At 44.1% G+C, this 24,085-nt stretch overlaps 1 protein-coding gene across 6 annotated transcripts in view; it reads right to left on the bottom strand.

The window, feature by feature from the left end:
* The window catches only part of LOC133349521 (contactin-2-like), a 125,779-nt gene that overhangs the window by 60,136 nt on the left and 41,558 nt on the right, over positions 1-24,085 (bottom strand). For 2 of the 6 annotated variants that reach the window (XM_061563049.1, XM_061563050.1), the window contains exons 2-3: positions 19,820-19,944; positions 12,519-14,882 (exon numbers count right to left, since the gene is read on the bottom strand). In XM_061563049.1, the coding sequence (XP_061419033.1) occupies positions 12,519-14,882; positions 19,820-19,880 (2,425 nt within the window). In that variant the 5' untranslated portion in view covers positions 19,881-19,944. Of the gene's footprint in view, positions 1-12,518; positions 14,883-19,819; positions 19,945-22,119; positions 22,262-24,085 lie in introns of those variants that run through there. The other 4 variants (XM_061563053.1, XM_061563052.1, XM_061563051.1 and 1 more) reach the window with 4 other exon arrangements.

The raw sequence follows: 24,085 nt of genomic DNA, 5'->3' as shown, positions 1-24,085 counted from the left end.
TCAATTCCTGATCACGGACACAAACTTAAATACCACTGATATCCTGTATAGACACTAACATATGCCATATCTACGTATGGAAGCAAGAAGCACACTCCAGAATGGACAAGAATAATTGCTCACATGCGTCTGGCCATGCACACAGATGGCATATCTTTATCCAGCAGCAGCAGCAGCAGCAACTCACGGTGAGAGATTACGTAGGAGGGCCAAATCGATTGTTGAACGAAGGTGAGAGGAAGGCTTTGGCAGAGGGTGTTCAGTGCCCATCACTTGACGGAGACTAAACACAGGGCTGTGCAATTGGAAGAGGCCGATGCAGAACAACCGGGCTGATCCATCAGCTTGAATTACGTGCGAGCATGTCAGAACAAATGCACCGCAGATGCGGCTGTGTAAGTGTGCATCGGCAGGTCAAGGGCACTAAAATCCAGAGGCTGGATTCTTAGTACCAGCCAGCGGCATCAGAGAGCCCACACTTCCTGCCTTCTGTTCGATCCCACTAATGATGCATGGGCAACACCTGACCTCCAAGAACCCCTTTTAAGGTCTCATCACCACTGCCTGCATTCACATTCGTCACAGACATGTGGGTGCCACTCCTGGGGTGCCGCTTGAGGCGAGATGTTAACTCCCTCGCCTGGTATGCAGGTGGTCGTGGGTTCGATCCAGACCCTGACGCCTGTTTATTTGGAGTTTGCAGGCCTCTCCCTGTGGTCTCGTGGATTTTTCTCCGGGTTCTCCGGTTTTTCCCTCCACATTTTTAAACATGCGTTTCGAGTATTTGGCTGCTATACATTTTCTTATGATAAGCCACTTCGTTGAGCTACCATTTGTGGCCAGGTAAAATAAAAATTGCATAGATTTAGTTCCAATGCCTGTTTAGGTCACCTTCCCTCCTCAATTTTGCAAATGTGGTCCAACCCATCGCAACCTCTTCTTTCCAATTGCATCGACAATGCTTCTTTTGTCATGTCGTTCCAACCATAACCTGCTTACCGTATCTTCCTATGCTTCTAGAGTTTACGTGCATGCGCAGCATGCCAAATCCAGAAGCGTCTGTGACAGCCGATTTGTTAAAGTTCATCTCTTTGACCTGTACAGCACAGACATTACTCTTGGCTGGTTAAGGAGTTGGTAGTGGCAGTGGTATGCTATGGACTCGGCGAGCGCTGCTTGACATAACTGCTCAAAAAAATGACAGGGTAAGATTCACATGCTTCAACAAACAGACAAATTTCTGGCAGAGATCTATGGCCAAGCCATGCTTGTGATTGCTTTGTGCCCGACTGCACATGCGCATGAATCTCTGTGCTGAAACTCATAAAAAAAACCTGTGCCATCGGCTCTACACATCCATTACTCCACAAGCCCCACATAAACACATACGCATATGCAAATTTATGGTCCATAAAAAAACTAATATATAACACAGCCTTTTTGTCAGTCCTCTGCTGGATCAAGGCCTCTCCAAGAAATACGTCGGTCCATACTTCACCACGCTGGTCAGTGTGGGTTGGTTGAAGGGGGCCTGCAGAACTCACTCAGAAGCTGCTAACACCACTGTTGTTAGCCGTGCTTAGGAATTTTACTCAGGTCGTTGGGTTCATCTTGCATGCTATAGTTTGTTATTATTATGGTTTCACTTGTTTCCTCAGGAAAAGCTCACCGAGTCTCAGAACTCTTTTTGTTCAGGAGGGTTCTGCCAAGCTTTCACGTCAGGAGGGCGGTGTTGTTGGTGTGTGTGTAACCCCAATCGAGTAAATTTCGATTTAAAGCTTTCGTGACATCAGGGATTTATCTTCTTGGTTCTTTCGGTTTCTACGTGACTTTACCGAAAGAACCAAGAAGCCCAATCGAGTAATTTGCAGCAATTTTTTCAGCACTGGGATAGTTTGGCCTATACCGGGTCCCACTGCGGGTGCTTTGCTTAGCTATGAGAGGAAACCAGCGAGCCTGGAGGAAATCCACGCAGAACTCCTCAGAGAAAGGCGCTTGGGTCGGGAATAGAACCTCATGTCTTTCTTGCTGAGAGATACAAGTTATACCACTGTAGCGCCACCGTCCCGCTTACACAAGGATATATACACAATCACATCAGTGCAGAAAGCTAATTAATCTTTCGATTTAAAGCTTTCGTGACTGCAGGGATTCATCTTCTTGGTTCTTTCGGTAAAGTCACGTAGAAGGGAAGTAATAAAATATTATTATGTTTTATTTTTATTATTTTATTACTTCCCTTCTACGTGACTTTACCGAAAGAACCAAGAAGACTAATTAATCTAGCCCGTAGGCTATTGCACGGCGCTATGAATCTAGCGATTGGGGGGCCACGGCTAGCATCAGTGCCGAAGTGATACCTGAACTGGTCCCGGGCCCCCCTTGGCAAACCCACGCTGACCAACGAAGTGAACCATTGTGAGACAGAACCTAGAAGTCTACATGGCGTGGGGAGGCCTTCATCGGCAATGGATTGATAAAGGGTCGTAAAATATCATGAAGTAATAACGTCGTCATTCTATTATTCCAATTGTTGCGAATAATTTTCTATTCAATTAAAATGGTCATCTCGTATGTTAAGATTACTCTCTGGTTCTTCCGGTAAAGTCACGTAGATAGAAAAAATAATGAAAGAAAACACGACGTTTCGGTCGCAACACAAGCGGCTGTCTTCAGGTGAGAAAAATTATCTGCTGTTGTGGCTTTATATAGGCACGGGGGAGGGGGGAGGAGTTTGGCTGTAGGAGTTAGGAATGGGGGGGGGGGGTGAAGGAGTTTGGCTGTAGGGGTTCCTGCAGTCACGAAAGCTTCAAATCAAGAATGTTAATATTAATTAATAATGATGGGATGAGTCAAGCCCCAAATAGGATTTGAACTCACAACCCTTCAGGGAGTGTGATAATCACCGCATCACCCAGCTGGAATTACGATGCAGCAGTATTCACTTCTCTCAGGTGGGTGATCGATTAAGTTTAAATTTTTTCAGCCTCAAAAATCCAATCGGCTGTTGTGGAGTAATTTAGCAAACAAAATTAGCTATTAACATAATTAATTAGAACTTAATCTCGAAATCACCACCGTTTTCTGAAATACGCCAATCGTGATTATGTGTGGCCTTGGGGATCATCACTTTTGCTTCCTTAACAGCATTCTCCTCAAGACCGTATGCTGCTGCGTGGTTGAATCGTCCTATTATTCCGTCGAGCAGAACGGTCCTTTTATTCGGTTGAGCAGCACAACTCGACTGAATAGAGGGACAACTCACAACCTAACTTTTGCAAGTTCAAATCCCGGTCAGCATCATTGAGTACATGAAAAGAGGTAATTCTTTGAATAGACTGGTCCTCCAACAAAGGTATTCAATTTTTTCTCGAATGAGCATTGAGGCAGCGCTTATCTCCTGTTTACAGCCTCGATCCATTGGTGACAATTCCACATTCATATGACGGGGACAAGTCTATCCAAAAGACAAACCTATTTATTTCTCCACAAAAAAGTGGTACTTATTTTTACCAACCTCGAAGGGATGATGGGCCGAATCAACACCGAACCACAAATCAAACTCGCAAACTTCCAACTGTGAGCCACTCGCTTCGATCGTTGAGCCACCCAGAGGAATTTACACCGCCGGCTCAACAAGCCCACCGAAACAAATGACGAGACCCAGCCGACGCGTGCTGGAACAGGGGAGACACTTTGACCTTTTGTTTGAACGTTAAAAGGTTACGCACTGATGCCATACTATTGTGCCTACGCTGTGCTTGTGGCCAGTATTCTGGCCGGCCACACACTGCTCTCACTGAGCACCCGACCATTAACATGCAAGCACGCATCCCCCCCCCCCGCCCTACCTCACAAATAAACCTGTGAATACGCATCCTAGGCAGAGCTCGAAGCGCCCATGCAATGACCTTGGCAGTCCCATTTACCAAAACAATTGCAATCGTTCCTACGGGCAAAATGGGTGAATAATAATTTTAAAAATCCCCATTCCCACGATGCAAAGTTCATTTTACACTTTAATTTGTTTCATTGCCAGGAGCTGCTTGGAAAAAATAAAATTTTCTTCATCATCTCGCATTGTTTGTTATGTCGAGGGAGCATGACTGCTGGCCCACAATCTGTCAATTAAGCTCAATGCGATGGGGCAAACCACCGCATCATTAGACTGTCTAATTACCTTTCACACTAAATGAAATGCCACACCTAATTAATCCAGAAATGACTGCACGAAATAAATGCAGTGCATTGCTCAGCCCACGATTCATGGGGTGTTGTTTAGGGGAAGCACAACAGGGTTTTTACGTCCAAAGTATTGATTTCACAATATAATGCTGAATTGGAAATGAAAATATATTATTATGCTGTGTAAAAGTGGTTTATGAAGCACTCAATGTGCTACGCTTCACGAAAGCCAAACGAAATGCAGCAGATAAAAGTGACATTTGGAATCGCCAATGTAAACCATTCATTCTCAGCACTCGCTCACCGATGGTGAGTTGCCCCCATACTGCCCACTGTGTCCTATCGCTGCAACCATGGTTACCGGTCCCATCAACTTCACTCATTGGTTCCTGACTGTGTCGTCTCATCCACACCGCGTTCAACCATCACACTTGCAGGCCAAACACTTCTCTCTCTCTCTCCGATTGTTGCCTCGCTCTGCTCCAACTTTGGAATTCCCTAATCGTGGTCTCTTTTCCAAGGTTAACATAACCTCGCTCAATCTGAGAAAACCTATTAATGCTCATCTAATACACCCTCAAGAGTGCCGTTTGTTGCTGGTCGCTTGGTATATTGGGCGTTTGAGCTTCCGCTCAGCAACCTTGCTTGGAAGAACACGTGAAAATGCATTTTTGGAAATACCACACTTTAAAATACAAGTCTAAAAAAAACAACCAATCTGCGCTATGTTAACAGTATGTACCACGTCAAGAAGAAGGGACATTCCACCAAAGAACATTTGAAGTATACCACTTTGCAGACATATTTGTCTCAGATATTACAGTTTTAATTTGGCATTTCACCTGAAGTGTCCTTTTAAAAATGGCATCAAATCTATTGGGACCACAACAGTTGCAATAACACCAACAAACAGCGGTTCTACAAATTCTGCAACAGTTTTGAATTGTGTTTTCTGGGGTTAGTTACCAAGCCTCATCAAATATATATATATCTGGAACCGTTCGCAAAAAAAAAGTAGTATTCCTTCTCAATCAAACTTGGAGCGGCGTTCAGTTTCCATTCCTGCCCCGAGCCAGTGTTAAAAACTCCATAATGCTCTGGTGGGGGTCAGTCATTCTGTAAAGAATTACCAATGCTCACTGCCCACAAAGTGGTACTAATTTAAATAGTCCCAGAGAGGTTGGTGTTATCTGACCCAAGCTAGGATTGTAAACTGGTAAACTTTCAACTGTGGAGTGAGCATCCTGCCAAATCCGTATTAGTGCTGGAATTTCCCGTTAGCATTTCATTGCGTTTCTCAGTCAGGCGCACTGTTAGGAGCAGAACAATGCATAAAATGGTCTTATCTTACGATACATACGCTGAAATGTCCAGTGTATGAAATTATTATTTTCTAATAGTACAACGTGCAACTCTACAGCCACAGGAGGCACAATATTCCCCAACGATGTAAAAAAAAATCTATTAATCGAATCATTATACAGAATGGTGAAATTTCAAGGACTTGTGAGAGAACAATTCATTAAAGGCCTACCAAGTAGAGTGGCACCCATTGGGAATCAGTTTTCATTGCTTGGCATTATTAATGTAAAACATAAACATTAAGCTTAACATATGTATGCAGACAAATGAACACATGCCTGTAATTCCAGTGATTTGGAGGTAGGGTTGGTGGATGACACAACGGAGTCATTATGCAAGGCACCCAATTTCATGGCAATTCGATGCTATTAGAATGTAGGTTGTTCATTCATGTGTAAGAACTTGAGTGCTATCCCTTAGTGCGCATGGCTCTTCTTCTCTGGCTTTCTGGTTTTCTGCTACACACAAATTCAGTTAAACAATTACCCAAACAACCAAAGCAGAATTTCTCATCGAAAATAAATCCGTCAAGGCTAAGTATTTGCCTGTCCTGGGCAAATAAGTATAGTGATAATTGTAACTTTCAAATTAGAACAATGTGCCGTGCAGGTGTCGTTGTCAAGCCATTCACTCTTAGGTCTTCCTCTCTTTCCACTTCCTTAAAATTTTCCAAATAGTAGATGAAAAGTGTGGTCTTCAAGGAGGCATCAAATGTTTTGCTAACACGCACCTTGCCATGCCAGCAGGAAAAAAAGGACGTCTCAAAAAAGGTACCTTCAACAGTTCTCCTGAACGATCCCCAAAGTGAGGGTTGCCTCCAGGATGCGCAACGATTGCAAACCAGAATGGGGGCACATTGCCAAGAAGAAAGAAGAGGGAACCGTAGGCCAGAGAGAGCGGGATTCTGGGTACAAATTGTCATGGCACCAACACCATCTTGGAAAACCGAAAGTTGTTTTTGTTCCCAATACAGCACCAGGGTTTATTGCCGAGGATATTTACTGTGGCCGCTACCGATATTATCTGTTGATTTAGTGGAGTGTATTATTACCCGAGCCTCTCTGTGTTGAAATTGAATGCACGAGTGCATGAACACGTGAAAATAAATCGGTTCGCAAATGATAATACAAATAAATAAATAAACGTTTTGCCACGCATCAAGAAATGCTGCTTGATGTCGAGGCTTGCGACTACTCCCAGGCAATGGAATGAAAAAGGAATGGTGGGGAAAATGTCACACTCAATTGTGGAGTTATGGATATTTTTTTAAAACACGTATTGAATTTACATTGAATTCACTGCGAAGTATACGTAGCGTTGAGGATATTTTTGTTGTATGCAAGTTACATTGCCAATTTATATTTTTAACAAAAAGCACCTGATATCTTCCACAGATTTCCAATGACAAATGTCATGCCGATGTGCTAACCTAGTCGTAAAAAACTCGCGCTCATCAATACCATGGCCTTCATAGAGTAAAATATATAACCAGCAACGTTTCGGACAGTGGCCCTTCTTCATAGCACATCTGATTATATATATTGTGTTTGAAGGCGGTGTTGTTGACGAGTGCCTTGAGTTTTTACGTCAAATGTGCACCACTGCCAATGTAGCAGCATCACCAGGTGAGGTTTAACGACGTGGTGTGCCGAGTAAGATAAGAAAATCTAGAACATTATTTTTCATATTTCAAAAACAACAACGGCCAGCAATTTAATACATGACTACAATACGTGCCTTAAAAAATACTTGGAGTTTGTTTGTGTACTCTACAGAAACTTATTTATATGAAAGCAACATTTAAAAAAATTACTAGGATCCCTATTTTAAACTAAGGCTGCTTGGCAGTTTCTGCAGTTGTATTGTCACATTGTAACGTTTGTAATACATTCCATTTACACTCCTGCTCGTTCGATACTCAAATTACCCCAGGTCTTTCTTGCATATGATCATTTGCCTCAATCGACTCTGATCCGGTCCATCAATTTACCATTCTGAACAATTCTGCCTTCCACCTCACTCTCTCTGCTCTGAGCCAAATGTAACCAAACCGTGAGAACATTTGGTGTTTGCGGCAAACTTACAGTGGAAGGCAACCACGGCGGCACTGAGTCACTGACACAGCCTGGAACCATCCAATTGTGAACTATAATTGTAATTATGTACAGGCCCTTTGTCAATACATTTCAGTATGAAGGCCTTTTCCAAGATGTTAGCAATGGGGATTGCTTGACTATATTTCACCATGCTGGCTGGTAAGTGATGGGAAATATCAACTAAAAATTATTGAACACATGAAATTAACAGTTGTTTTTACATTTAAATGCAAGTACATTCATTGACTTGTTTTACATATCCGTTGGAAAGTTACACAATGCCAGAAATAGTATTTTAATTAACTTGCCAAACCGTCATTTAAAAATAACACGAGGAAATCGTTTTAATTTTTTTTAAAAATATGTCAGAACATATATTTTATGCTCAAACAATTAAAGGAAATGTTCATTAAATAAAAAAATCACAAAGATTAAAAAACTAAAGCTTCCTTTTTGAAACTGCGGCCAATTTCTTAAAAAAAAATTCATGCAAAATCTGAAGGCACTTGGCATCAAGTTTGGATCAATCTGTGCAATACTCTCCGCTGCTACCTGGTAATACCCAAGACCACACACTCAGAATTGTTACTGGGCAGGCCGATCTTAGAGTACGTTTATTAAAGCAGAAGCTTGCGAGTTCGAATTCTGGTCAGAAGTTCACTCGCCCCATCATCCCTCTGGCACTGATAACGGAGCACAACATTACGAAATGAAATCAATTGGTGGTTGTCCTACTGGCGTACTTGCTCCCTTCATACAAAATGTGGAATTGCCACTGCCGCTTGAGGGCTGTAAGGAGATGACTTTGACTTTTTTAATTAAAAAAACATGGTTCGAAAGATCATCTCCATGCTAAAAGGCACAGAGAGGAGATCATTAAATTCCTTTCAGATTTAACCTTCTGGTTTAAGACCTCATGTGCTTAGTATCAATCAACCAAATGTTGGAAAGGGTAACAAAAGCCTCCGCGGCAGATGCGTCCTTTCACCTATAGAATCTCTGAGATAAAGCACAGTGGCACATTGAATAAGCCTCACAATGCAGTAGGAAGCACCTGTGCTGTTTGCGTCAAACTCCCCTGGGATTGGCTGCACGTGTAGATAGGTAGCATTGTCACTGGCACAACCCACACGTGTGATTGACAGATAGTCTAAGATATTGGGCACAGTCACGTGTCTAAATGCTGTCAAAACGTTCGGTGTTATTAATGAGATAGACTGTTCACAGCGACTTATAAGTGCAGCATGAAAATATTACAACATAGAAACAAAAAGTGAATTTCCCTAAACAGGAAATTAACACAGCGTGCATTTCTCAGTCATAGCCAAAGTGTCTCCATGCTGATACAAACATATATTTGCAGTGCTGGGTTGGTGGTGCATATTACACATTCCCATGGTAAAGGCAAGTCTCTTCATAGATGAGTCACTGTTGGTTTGCTACAAAGTGGTATATCTGCTTATATACCCTGGGGGAATGATGGGCTTCGTAAACCTCTGACCAGATAAAGACTGGCAGCCTTTCTATAGCGAGCCACGTGCTTCCACCACAGAGCCACTGCGTGAGACCAACTTACCATAACTATACAGTAATGTATCTTCAGCCAAAAGTATAATTCATTTGTCTTGGCTAATGAAGTTACATGTACAAGGGGGCTTTACAAAAAAAAAGAGGTCTTGCGCTTTCTCTATAATCCGTCTCCAATGTTGTCATGTTGATTGACATCCATGTGTCTTGTTTTATTCATGCAAGCGGTCAATGGCCGTCTTTTGCCAACAGATTAGTCAGTCTCTTCTGCATTGTGGAATGCTATGCTCAAAGATGCTCTGGGGTTTGCATGCAGGACAAATGGCAGTGCCATATGCACTGCTCGAATACAAACCCAGGGAGCAAAAACAGAGCCTCTCGCGAAACAATGCGAGCAGCGATGCTTGCCATGTGACATGTGACACTCAAGAATGTGAATGTAATCGGCGGAAACAAAAAAAACCAAGCGATCGCGATGGAAGACACAGCGATGGATTCGCCGTGCGATTGCGCTTATCGTCGCGATGTGGCGACACAAATCGGATGGGCGTACGACGCGCAATGATGCTCGTGTGCAGCAACAAATTGTGCTTGTGTGTAAACAGAAACAAGGTGGAACCCGCTTTGTCATATCACAACCCCCTGGGCACATCGTGGTAAGTTCCATTATTTCAATACGAATCAACCATGTACTGCTGTGGGTAGGTTCAATGTTACCGAGAATATAATGCGCTACATTTAGTATGCAATATTCAGCTTTCTAACCTAGTCCAAATGTGTAACTGTTACTTTTATGCACTCTTTCTTCAGACAGCATAGCTCAGTTAAGCTGTAAACAGCTGATTTGTTTAGACACAATGTGTCCGTGGATTTGTGCAAACAGTATATTTTTTTAAATTGGCCACTGAATGCGCACACAGCCAGCTGCTTGCAGTGACGAAAATTGGGTGCAGCTCTCCAATGTGTATCCGGGTTGAGTGAGCCGCGTGTTGTTTTGGACACGATGCTCGACCTTTCGCTCCGCGTGCTTCGTTGGAAACGTTGGACATCGTACCAAACAACGTTTGTACCAACACATTCGAGAGCTATATGCCACAACTGCAAAGATCTACACTGAAGATCGGTGTGCTTGTTTGATCCATTTACCTTCAATGAAAATTCGATTCTTGTTTCTCACGTGCCACTATTGTTTAGATTTCAAGGTTTACCAACCATTTCCAGAGGCCTGGAAATTGGCATTATGCTTTGAGTGCATCAGCTACTTGGTTGCCATGAAAATATGGACTTGGAAAATCTTTTGAAGACTGGTGTTGATGAATAACTGTGCTAGGTGTTAGGCTTTGGAGCGCACACACACTCACCCCACAACTGGCTACACGCCCAACCAAGTAGTACATGATTCAACCGTAACATAAATTATAACACAAGCATGCCCAGACCTGCAATGTCCATTACATTGGATGAGTTAAAAATTAAAGCTTAACATCTTCCCCGCTGATCCAAGCGGTAGTAATATGTTGTGGGCTGAACTGGGTCTACAGAGAACATTTACTGTTAAGAGCCTGTCTTACAAAGCAGCCAAAGTCCGTTGTAATTGCCCATGTATTTCAGGAAGGATGCAAGTGACCGTATACCACAGGAGAGCCGTTTTATGGGCTTCATATGAGGTGGCTGGTAAGCTTTTGAGGGGCGAATATCAGAGCACCGAGAAAGCACTGCTGACATCTCAGAGGGGCTTGGATTCCAACCAATCGTAAAGGTTGATGGTTCTTGGCATAGTCACTTAAGAATATATTAAAAAAAAAACTTGCACAATAATAGATATTTTTTAATTAATTCTGATTATTTACAGATCGAAGGGACTGAATAGATTTGGTTTCATTGGCATGAATTAAACTCCTTCATTTGGTGGTGACACGGCCCAGCGGTAAAGTGTTCAGCGCTTGTTGCAGAGGTTCGTGGTTTGAATCCTGCGGACCACGCTGGTTATTACTGCGAGTGTGTTAATCATACAGTGGATGTTAAAGACCCCCGGACATGATTCGATATGAGTAGGCCATGATGTGCCAGCGTCATCGTCCAAATTTTCCAAATTTGAACCATTTCTGCCAAATTCCTCAATTGGGATTACCCGTGGCAACATCACTCCCTACTGCCCTCCTCTCGTCGTCTCTGCGACATCGTGCCGGAGCGATAGCCTTGCACTATAGGAACAGTGTGAATACCAAATATAATACATTCTTCATAATTTTAGCGAAGCAAGGGCGAATTTTCAGCACCCCTTGAGTTACTTTAAGTGATTTGTTTACCTTTCCTAGACTTTGCACTCCTATCGTGGTTTTGTATTATTTGTTGGTGTAGCGTTCTGACCCACCCCAACTGGACGCCTGTGAACAAGAGCTTTATAGCTATTCTGATTATGACTTAAGGAGGCCACTACAGTAGCTCTGTGATGTCACCTTCCGGAGGCTCTTCTCTAACATGGGGCGATCAACAGAGATCTCTTCATATCATGACAATTGATACAGTAAAACCTTGGATTGCAAGTAACTTGGTCTGCGAGTGTTTTGCAAGACGAGCAAATTTTTAAAATAAATATGAATTTGATAAACGAGCGAGATCTTGCAATACGAGTAGTACGTACTATACGCTTGCCGAGCGTCACATGATCACAACTGATATACTAGTGCTTTGGATTACAAACACGTTTCCGGAACGAATTATGCTCGCAATCCAAGGTTTTACTGTATATCGTTGCTTTCAAAAGACAGGATAGACATAATACCTACCATTTGTTGACATGATACAGGTATGAGCATCCTCATTTGTTAATAGAGTTCTCCACTGCATGATACAAAGCGAGTTTCACTTTGTAAAGCAAAGCATGGAAAGAGATGTTGCCATCAGGTATGCCGAGTGTTACATTAAGTGAAGCATATGTATTAATAAAAACCTACCCAAAGGGTATTTTTAGGTTAGGGTAATTGCAGCAGAACAGATTCATGACTTTGTCACGTAGCATTCTCAAACCTTCAAAACAGTGAAAGTATATCAATATTCAAACAAGCATTGGGATGGCGGCTCATTTCTTTTGGTTGCCCTGAGCGAGTGGTGGAAATTCCACAAGGTTATGGATTAAGGAAACAACGTAGGAATATATCGCTGGGGCATAACACTCCACAGTCATGGGTGTGTCTGCAGCAATTACCCGAATTCCAGAAAAGAAAGCTCAGCGGCACACCAATGCACAGTAGGAACCGCACAGGTAAAGCATTCAGCACAGAGAGGAGAAGAAGAGCAGGGAAGGGCGGCGGCCACACACAGGCGTGGGGAGGTGCGAATACATACGAGGAAGATCGGTGCCATTGGGGTAGGTGGGAATCCACGGCTTCCCACTGTCCCGAGGCCCCTCACCGGCACCAGCCCCTGGCGTGCCCCCTCTGTCGGCGGAGGAGCCGATCCTCCTGCCGGTGTTGTCGTAGTGATAGTGGTGGTGGTGCTGGTCTATTGAGCCGGTGAACCTCCCGAAGCGGTAGAGGCCGTAGCCGGCCACGGCGCCCATCGCCCAGTAGGGTAGGTTGCTGCGCGGCTTGTAGCCGCCGTAGCCCTGGCCGCCGAAACCCTGGCCGCCGAAACCCTGGCCGCCGAAACCCCCAAATCCAGAGCCACCCCTACCAAATCCCGGAGACTGACCAAAGCCTCCAAATCCCCCAGAGCCACCATAGCCTCCACCATAACCGCCACCATAGCCGCCACCATAGCCACCGTATCCTGGATTGTTCTGGCCATAATGGTAGCCTGGTTGACCTGCAGGCTGTACTGGGGCATTCCAACCATAACCTGGTCGGTTATAGCCAGTCTGACCATAGCCTGGCTGAGCATAGCCCGGCTGACCATAACCCGACTGACCATAGCCCGGCTGACCATAGCCTGGCTGAGCATAGCCCGGCTGACCATAGCCCGGCTGACCATAGCCAGGCTGACCATAGCCCGGTTGACCCGGTTGGGCATAGCCTGGCCTAGGCTGCCCATACCCACCTCCAGGCTGTCCATACCCACCTCCAGGCTGTCCATACCCCTGTCCTGGTTGTGCCTGGCCTGGGACATAGCCGGGACCTGACTGTCCATGCCTTAGGCCAGGCTGGGCAAAACCTGGACCAGATTGTCCATAGCCAGGCTGACCATAGCCCGGATTGGGTTGTCCAAATCCGGGTCCAGGTTGACCCTGGCCTGGGACGTACCCCGGGCCTGATTGGCCGGGCCTCAGACCTGGATGAGCATAACCTGGACCAGATTGCCCATATCCAGGAACACCACCTTGGCCATATCCTGGCTGTCCAGGTTGAATTTGACCTGGCTGACCATGTCCTGGCTGGCCAAACCCTTGACCCGGTTGACCTTGAGCAGGCTGACCATATCCTGGCTGCCCATGACCTGGCTGGCCAAACCCTTGACCTGGTTGACCTTGAGCAGGCTGACCATATCCTGGCTGCCCATGACCTGGTTGGCCAAACCCTTGACCTGGTTGACCTTGAGCAGGCTGGCCATAGCCTGGCTGCCCATGACCTGGTTGGCCAAACCCTTGACCTGGTTGACCTTGAGCAGGCTGACCATATCCTGGCTGCCCATGACCTGGCTGGCCAAACCCTTGACCCGGTTGACCTTGAGCAGGCTGACCATATCCTGGCTGCCCATGACCTGGCTGGCCAAACCCTTGACCTGGTTGACCTTGAGCAGGCTGACCATATCCTGGCTGCCCATGACCTGGTTGGCCAAACCCTTGACCCGGTTGACCTTGAGCAGGCTGACCATATCCTGGCTGCCCATGACCTGGTTGGCCAAACCCTTGACCTGGTTGACCTTGAGCAGGCTGGCCATGACCTGGCTGGCCAAACCCTTGACCTGGTTGACCTTGAGCAGGCTGGCCATAGCCTGGCTGACCATATCCTGGCTGACCATGACCTGGCTGGCCAAACCCTTGACCTGGTTGACCTTGAGCAGGCTGGCCATGACCTGGCTGGCCAAACCCTTGACCCGGTTGACCTTGAGCAGGCTGGCCATAGCCTGGCTGACCATATCCTGGCTGACCATGACCTGGCTGGCCAAACCCTTGACCTGGTTGACCTTGAGCAGGCTGGCCATAGCCTGGCTGACCATGACCTGGCTGGCCAAACCCTTGACCCGGTTGACCTTGAGCAGGCTGGCCATACCCTGGCGCAGCCTGGCCCACTCCAGGGGCCGGCTGCTCCGCTTTGACATTGGGACTCGCGACCCTGGGCACAGAGCCTGGGTGAACCGCACTGGAACCTCCCATCACAGCTCCGCCCGCCACGGCACCGCCCGCCACGGCACCGCCGGCCGCAGCGCCGCCGGCTGCCGGGTAGGGGAACCCGCCGGGCTTGTTGTCGAGAGGTTTGGAAGCTGCCCCGGGGTTTTTAGGGATAGGACGGAACACAGGGGGGGCCCACGCCGGGTTTGAAGGTGGGTTGGCCGCCCCTGGGTTGGAGGATCCAGATGTGCGGGACGTGTCGGGTTTCGGCTTGTAGTGCGAGTCCGTTTGGCTGCTGCCGCCGCCGCCCGTGCCTGTTCTGGAGCCGGAGCCAGAGCTGGAGCCAGGCTTGGTCTTCTGGGTGTTGCTCCCTGCGCTGTGGCTGGAGCCACCACGAGACCGGCTGCCACCGGTGCGGCTACCGCCGCTGCCCTTCCTGGCCCCTGCGAGAACATAGTCAACAATGCTGGTAAGTTAACATTACATTGGTATTATTTTTCAATTGCCATCTGGAGCAGTGGTATTTGGTCGCAATATGTTATGCATCTCATTGGCCAGTTCCAACCACTCCCATGCGTACCAACATTAAGCAAAAGGGGTAGACACAATGCCACCCCTGGCCAATAACAAGCCTCCTTTTACAGTTTAATTTGCATATCGAGAACCCTATGGCCATGCAAGGAGCAGTTTTTAAACATGAGACACAATGCTATTCCGAGTACAATTATCAATGTGCTAAAAATATTGATTTCTAAATGTAATATTTACAAATGCATTTTCTATCCTCACCTAAATATCCAAAGTCAACGTGGGTTTTACATTCTGCATACAAGCTGTATATATGTAGCGAAATAACACTGTCATGACATAATTCTCAAGAACGGTTTCATTCAAATGAACTCGTCATTCATTGTATAAGTTGAGTGAAGGCAGTTGACTTAATACATCACATTTTGCGTGACCACTAAGCTATTTATGCAAGCATAACATTTGCTTGGATCATAACGCGCATGGGAAATTGCTAAATAATAATTGCAGTGCTTTTCTTGCAAATTCCTTCTGAAAACAGTTAAAACTGTGGGAAACTTTCTTGAATAGTCAAAAGTTAAATATTCTCTGAGCAATGGGAGGGAGAACCCATCCTCGATGGCTCAGTGCCCCAAATAGAGGATGGAATTTACATATTCCCATGGTGGGAGCCAGTTTTTTCATAGGATAATCACCATTGACTTTCTATAAAGTGGCACATATGTTACCTAACCAGATGGATGTTTGAATAATTTTACCCCAATATATGTGATTGTCAATCGAGTGGTCTGCGAAGTGCGACCTGGCCGGATGACTCATCCAGGTAATACATAACTAAGTACATAAGATCAGCATGCCAGGAAATAAACTATATTACTGCATATTGGAGAGTGGGAGCTGTATACGTTCAAATATATATTTTTAATGAGCTGGAAAGTATAAAGGATTTTTTCCTCTTCGTTTCAACCAGTGAGGCCTTAGCAATGAACCACCACTGCTTAAGATGCACAACAAAAACGTGCTTTGTTTCTGCAAAGCAGAAAAAAGCGCACTGTAAAAGCGGTTAGATTATTTAAAAAATAACGCTTGAAATAAATAGACCTGACACAGTTCCATTATGGCTCCACAATGGCCTCGCAGAAGAAAAAGTGAAAAAAGCTTCAACTCCATTTAAGGCACTGGCCTTGAAATAACACAAAGCAAAATATATTCCTCGCTCTGTAAAATGGGACTGCAACGTCTGGCATCTCATCCTAGCCAAACAGCTCCTTCTCTTTTATAGCCCATCCTCGTTATTCCCGTTCGCCTTTGCGGTTTTAACTGGTCAGCTGACACTGCCGCTAGAACACATGACTCACAGTTGGAATTATGCAAGTTCAAATCCCGGCAAAGGGGTCAAACTCAGCCTATCATCTCCCTGGAGTCAATAATAAAATCACCACCACTTTGTGTGACGTCAAGTGAGGCTACACTTATGTTAGACTGGCCCCCGTTATAGGAATAGAGCACTTACACCAAAGGCGTGTGGCCGCAAACTGAGATTAGCATTGCCAGATATACAACGTGACGTATTGTTGCTTGCTACACCGCTTTTGCACTGCTTCAAAGTGGGCCATTCCAGGGACATTTTGAACCAGCCCGGAACGGCTCAAGTTGTTTTCCACTATAAAACCCGAGCAGTGCCGCTGACACCACACACAATGAATGCAAAATAAATATCAGTGTCATCCCACTGGCGTTGATCCCTCTGGCGTTGATCCCTCTGGCAATGATAAGATAAGAATTACTTCGTGGGTAGACAACAATCGGTGTCCTATGGATTGAGTCTCCACCACCATGGGATTGGTGAATTTCCACCATTGCATCAAGGCTTTAGAGTGCAGAAGAGCATCGCCCAAAGATCACGGGAGCATCGTGACAGTGATGTTTGTTATCATTCCATTATATTGCAGTGGATGGGTACACACCGCTTGCACACATGTATTAGGATTGCGTTCCCAAGTTTCATATTAATCTAAATATTCCAAACATTGGTAGTCCTAGACTACATTTCTAGAAACAAAATATGTTTCGGACTGATCTAAATATGACATCATAGGAAGGCACATCACTTTCATACTTTTCCTGCCCAGTGTCATTACGTGACATCATCTTGACAAGAAGTGATAGATGTTGCTTTTGTTTAATTTATCAAAATACAGAAATGTTTACATTGAGATTATTGTTTGACTAATGAAACTTGGTAAGTAAAAATTTGCAATTATTATTATTTACAATTATTTAAAATTAATTAAAGGGAATGCATCAAAAAATGTAAGTTTTTTTTTATTATACCAACTAAAATCAGAAAACATGAAACAAAACCCATCATAAAGGCCGCTGGTCAATCAGTAAATTATTTCATTCCAATTGTCACTACTCATGATGAGCAACTCTACAAGGTCACACCGAATGACAGGCATCGCGATGAGAAACATGAAATTCCATTTGAATAACAAATAGAAACCCAGTTTCCTGCATCGTTGTGTCATTTTATTTCCTCAATGCTCTGAAGAGATGGAGACCAAAGTTCAATGCGAAAAAAATAATCCAATGTTGTTCTTTTCCCCATTACACCACGATACAATTCTATTCTCGGAATGTTTCAATTGCTGATCTGTGGTTAAATAGATGTCACACGCATCTGTGTATACACACTCCTATATTGTCCCCCATGTGGTTTCTTATTGTTGTGAAATTCTATTGAAATATATAAAAAAATATAACAACAGACAATGGCCCAGCAAAAACACAGAGGACTACACAGCACATCATGTGATATTTTAACGTCACTGCATCTTATTTGTTAGCCGATGTAACGTGTAATTACAGAACGATAACATTACTTGACCCTGTGATAGTGTTACCACATAAAAGGAAAGATAGCAGTTGGAAATTATGACTGGTTTAGTTGTATTATTGGTTCTTTCGGTAAAGTCACGTAGAAGGGAAGTAATAAAATAATAAAAATAAAACATAATAAAACAATTCTCACGACGTTTCGGCCACAACGCAAGCAGCCGTCCTCAGGTGAAAACCAGGTCCGTCGAGGCGACAGAGTCTGAATGAAACAGCACACGGGCTTGGAGCATATATATAAGCTGGGCGCATTGACAAAGGAATTTGCATATCAATATATGCTCCAAGCCCGTGTGCTGTTTCATTCAGACTCTGTCGCCTCGACGGACCTGGTTTTCACCTGAGGACGGCTGCTTGCGTTGTGGCCGAAACGTCGTGAGAATTGTTTTATTATGTTTTATTTTTATTATTTTATTACTTCCCTTCTACGTGACTTTACCGAAAGAACCAAGAAGATGAATCCCTGCAGTCACGAAAGCTTTAAATCGAAATTTGGTTTAGTTGTATTATTTAAATATGTATTCGAGTTAACATAACATGCAAGGTGAATAGGACTGTGATTAAAATGATTAAACAATAGGGTCAGAGTTTATATTTTCGGAGGCAATGGAATGGCTCATGAACAGACTCATGTTAAACTGCTGCCTATGCAGTTAATAAAAGCACAGATTAACAATACAATGAATATTGGGTCATCAGTTTCAAAAGTGGCTACTTTATGGCGAAGATTCCCTCCACCATAAGAATGTGGAATTTACACCACTGCCTTAGAGCCTCCAATATATACGAACATCAGGCAAGGTGGTTATATGATAGAAAAAATTATGATATGAAGTTTCTAGTACTGGTTCTGGACTCTCACTGAAGATAAGCCCTGTCCAATGCTCATTTGAGTGAAGGGCAGGATTGGGTTTTAATAATGAAAAGCAAGTACTAAACTAGTGACCTAATACAATTATTTTAATGAAATACATGTTGGGAGGGGGCAGGCAGAGGGGGACCCCTACAGAGCAAGAATTTCATAAATGTGATTAAAAATTGTAGTGGTCATAGATAGACTGGCTCCTACCACTGGAACGTGGACTTTCCACCAATTAATTAGGGCTGCCTATACAAATATTTGTCCTGCATTGGTCTTTAGAGCAGGAACACCGTTTTACTTGTTGGCATGCGCCATACATCAAAGTCACAAATCACCTCCATTTGCCATTTTAGTCCAACTTGATTTGAAATAATTTTAACATTTACTTATTTCAAATTAATCACGCAGTGAGTGAGTTTACGAACCCGCGGCTCGCTCACTTGGGCAGAGGCTGTTCCTCCTATTAAGTGGAAAATTACAGCACTGGCACTGCATCTGGTCAGCATCGCCCCACTTACAGCAAAAATCCGCTAAGACGCGCCAGACTGCTTACCCCAAATCCAGGAAATTATAAGCTGCCTATTTCTCCAGATTCAAACAAATCACAGAGATGAGACTTGACCTGACAGCCTGCTGTGAAAATGCCCTGGCTTGGTTGGAAAGTTGGCATTGTGGTCTAGGATGTGATCTAATGGACTAATTTCTTTGCTGTGCTCACTTTTTAAGTTTTTTTGTGCTTTGTGTTTGGGTGCCATTCGTTTATTTATTTATTCGTTTTTTTATTTTGCTTGGTAGTAGGGTTTTCATTCGCTTGGTAGTGGTTGTATAATTGGATGTGGTTCTTATATATAATTCATGTACAGCGTTATGGGATGGGTATTAGCATGAATGATATGCACCTCCAATTAGTAAGAATGGCTATGTACGGTGTGAAAGAAATACAACATTGTACATACACAATGAAAGTTATTATGAATGGAGTCAGGGGTGAAAACTGGGACTGGGTAGGCAGCAGTAGAAGGAGGGGGGCGGGGAGGGGGGTCAATGGCTGCGCTATCGCCCTGTCGAGGCGGGACAGAGGAAGGATTGTACCTGCGAGGCAGACGACTGCGAGTAGCGCCAACAGAAGCACGAGGCCCCGGGCTGCCCTCATCCCTCCTGACCTTCACAAGCCAACACCACTCGCTCTGCCAGTCCCAGTCGACAACAAAAGGACACTGCAGAAAAAAAAACACATCATCGCCGTCAACATCACAATCATCGTCATCACAATTTAATAGCTATTTATTATGTGCCGGGTAAAGAAAGTAGCAGCAGACAAAATAATTACATGTACAAAAACGCGAACTATACTTATAAAACTAGGCGAGAGCCCATTGATTTAAAAGGTCCCTTTTTCCAAGATAACCCTAGGCAAGGTTACAACAGGAAGACTGTGATTTTATATTCAATTCCTCTGGCATCAATTAAATGAGTACCACTTAGTCACGTGTTAGCCGTCGTTGCCACCGATGGCTCAGGTTAGCCAATGGAGACAAGCGCCGCCCCACACGTTCTTTTGAGCAGGATGACCCTTGAACTTTAAGGCTTTTCAAATATGACATCGCATTGAAATACGGACAGATTTTTTTGCCTTGAATGCAACGGAAACAGTCCCATCATTACACTTTCTGAACAAAGAAATTACCCTGCACGGCGGTTCGCTCGTGTCTGGATGGAGAAGTTCTTTTCCTCTAATGAGTCGCTGGGTAAAGCGACCCAGCTTTCCCCGCAGGGAAAGGCAGGCAGACAGACAGACGCGTTTGTGCCTAGAGCCACCATGGCAACAATAACAACCGCACGCTTTGCAGAGGGAGATAAAAGGGGGTTTCATGAATTTAAAAGAAGCATTTGTCTTTGCCATGAGACCAATATCTTCAATCACTCAAACAAGATCTGACCAAGTGGTGCCGAGGGCAGAATTCTGCTCGTAAATGGGGAGAACGTGAGAGTAAACAGCAGCGTCGTTACCCAGGGGTCGATGGGTTTCAATGTGCGGGAAGCCAACAGAGGCTGTTCTTTAAACATTGGCCCTCGTTCTGGGAATGTCGAATTTTCACGACTATCAGGGTGACTTTTGGAGATCAGTGGTACACTACGACCTATTTACGATGGAGGCGATCGGAATTCAATTTGTGATATACTTGTGAGTACATGTCAGAATCTGAATATTTATTTAGACTGGAGGAATCCGATGAGCTGTAAAGCTCTTTATAACAGCTGTAACAGTGGAGAGAGGTGGCACAGTGGCCAGTGCACTGCGTTACAAAACCCGGCGACTCGAGTTCAATTCCCACTCACAGCCAACATCAGTCACAAACACCGGTACTGGTCCTGGGCATCCCCTCGATCGGCTCAGCCTTAAATGAGTACCCAGTGACAAAGGTGGCCAGGTGTGGTGTAGACACCCACCACCTCCTTTGTGTGTCATACAGGCCTTCAAATAGATGCTCACTAACAATACTTGCACCATGATGTACGGTAGATATGTGTTATGGTGAGCAGTTGCGGAGTGGTTAGCATGCAGCACAACAAAACAGCTTTGGCAACGGGGATTCAATTTGCAGTCAGAGCCAGACACATCCATTCCACGCAGTATCATAACCTATACCGAGCCTCCCCAACGTTGGCTCAGCCTAAATGTGTTGGGTGTGCAAAGATCAGCACTGGTGAGACACAGGGGGGCAGCTATGGTGCTGGACACACAATTTGCTCACGCACCGTGCAGGCCTTAATTGGTGGCGATCACTAACAGCACTTGCCTCGTGAATTTAAACGGATACACAGACAGGGAAAGTGTTGTTCGTCAGCAACAACCGATGACAGAATGGATCACAGCGGCATGGTGTGGTCAGTGTTTTTCAGCTTCATTTTCATTTATTTGGTATAGCCCTGTGAGCCATTCGGCTCTTGAAATCGGGTGCAACCGCAACAAACAAAAAACATAAACAAGAAAACATCTTAAAGTGACTATGTGACTATGTGCAAACAGAAAATCCAAGAAAATGACAGCAAAATATTGCAGAAAAACCACTGTACACCAACGCTGTGTGCAAAAATCCCAGTGGGACGCAAGTCAAACAACAACAACAACCACAAGCCAACTTAGATTAAGGCCATCAGTCTAACTCCATACTACAACAAACAAACATGGCCAAACCAAAAAACTTTTCGAAATCACCAAAATAAAGCCATAAAATAAATGTCACAGTGATCATATGAACTGTGACCGAATTTTCACAATAAACGACACAAACAACATGTACCACCAAACCCTGCAGCCTTAACTAGCTGCATAAGTCACTCCACAACAGCACGAGCATCAGTCGGAGTATCAACATTTTTCCATGCACCTTTAAGATCAGCACACTAAATCAAAACACAGATCACCACGGCTGGCCTCCATTGCCTTCCAGTGCTGTTATTTGCTCACCACGCCCAACACTCGTTTAAGGCCGAGTCGACCGAGCGGAGATACTGGACCGGATCAGATATCACTCGCCAACTGACGTCAGCCACGGTTGGGAGTCAAACAGTGCTCGCCAACTGCTGCGCCACCACTCCTCCATATGCACAAACGCAGCATGCACGCATCGATTGGCAGTTGCAGTTAATTTGAGTACATGTTTCTGAAGGTTGCATACCAATGCAATTTTGCTATTTCCACTCCTTCCTATAAAGGAGTGGTGTTGTTGCTATGGGAGGACATCCAAACAGTTTGAACTGAAAGATGTCAAAGGGCGAGGGAAAGTTAGCAAAAGTATTTATTTTCCTGGATCATATAAAACACATCTTACCAGATGCTTGCCTCACCATAAAAATAAACACCAAGTCTGGCCCTTTTTTGTTTAATTATTTTACCAAAACACAAATGTCACTCCACAGAATCAATAACAAAGATCAAAGGCAAAACTGTCTCCTTGTTGAAATTAAAATGGTGTGGCACAGTGGTGAGCATTCCTTATTGCTATCGCAGGGTCAATAAAATAGTATCTAAGAGTATTTATTGTATAAATTCTATGGGGATGAATAGGCGAGATGATTGCCAAACTGGAGTTTAACTTAAAACCTTTCAACGATGCCACCTGGCTTGATAATTAGGAGTATTATATACTGTATGAATAATTTATACATACAGTAGACATTACTTGTCTGAATCGAATGCCAAAGTAATTTACTGCATAATTCTTTTTACCAGCAAGATGCAATTTAAAAAGACTTTGTTGAATTAAAATAATAATAATGTTAAGCTCTTGGTCAATCCACCGTTGGATGAAGGCCACCCATTTGGGGTTTGTTTGCCCGTAGCTTCACCACGCAGGTCACTGTAAATTGGTGAAATGTGTGGCGGCTAATTGTCAACCCGCCGCTAATTCTGTCTGTGGTTGGAAGTTGAACGCGGGTTTAGCAGGTTCACAACGCGCGGGCAAAGCCGCTGACCCTTAGCTTCATCCAAAATGGGCTGAGCAAATCTAAAAGAGGCCCATGTCAGGTACAAGTAAATGTACATAGATTTCTCGACACAATATTGAAAAGAATTGAGACCGGAAACGGTCATACAATGGTTTTCCGATAAGATGAATAATACATAATCATAACTTATGTACAAAGGATTTTCCAAACACCAGTCAACATAAATAATGTAAGCTTATGTAACGTACATAATTACTTATTCATCATCATCTTCTTGTACTGTAAACACTTTCTGTCACTATCAAAGTCTAATGAAGCAGAAAAGCGTATCACTCCAAAATACATTTAACAAAAACAATTAAGAATTATGTAGGACATTAAAGCAACATAAACACTATGGTTATAGAAAAAGATAACTATTCTAAAACAAGTTTCACTGTTGTTGTAGCTTATCTCAAAGGACCATACCAACTTTATAGTGGTATGTCATATACAATTATCTTTATAGCATGTACGAGGTCATAAAGTCAGTCATCGTGTGCTAAAAGGAGCATTGAGGTGGTCCTCATCTGTTTCCATCTCAGAGCTTACGGTGGAAATTCCACATTCCTTCAGCAGTCTAGTTTATCCAAAGCACAACCACTTTTTACTTCCCTACAAAGTGGCAACCTTATGATTGCGAGCCCCTCCCTCTACCGCGGAGTCACCTGACCTGTAGTTAAACTTAAAAAAATATGTACGCTACTTACTTTAGTTTTGACATTTCCACCAATTATATCTCAATCATGTTTTCAACATGCTGGCAGTGTTTTGAGTAATCGTTCAAATGGTCTAAATATGCCTCCTCTCGATATCTTTCAAGACCCATCTTATTACAGCCAATAGATAATGCTCTTCAGCTCTGAA

This window comes from Lethenteron reissneri, chromosome 30, assembly GCF_015708825.2.
Source record: "Lethenteron reissneri isolate LAM-NWPU_2019-01 chromosome 30, ASM1570882v1, whole genome shotgun sequence".
NCBI classification, from domain to species: Eukaryota; Metazoa; Chordata; class Hyperoartia; order Petromyzontiformes; family Petromyzontidae; genus Lethenteron; species Lethenteron reissneri.
The sequence above is the reverse complement of the archived record's forward strand: the minus strand, read 5'-3'. Positions and strand labels throughout refer to the sequence as shown.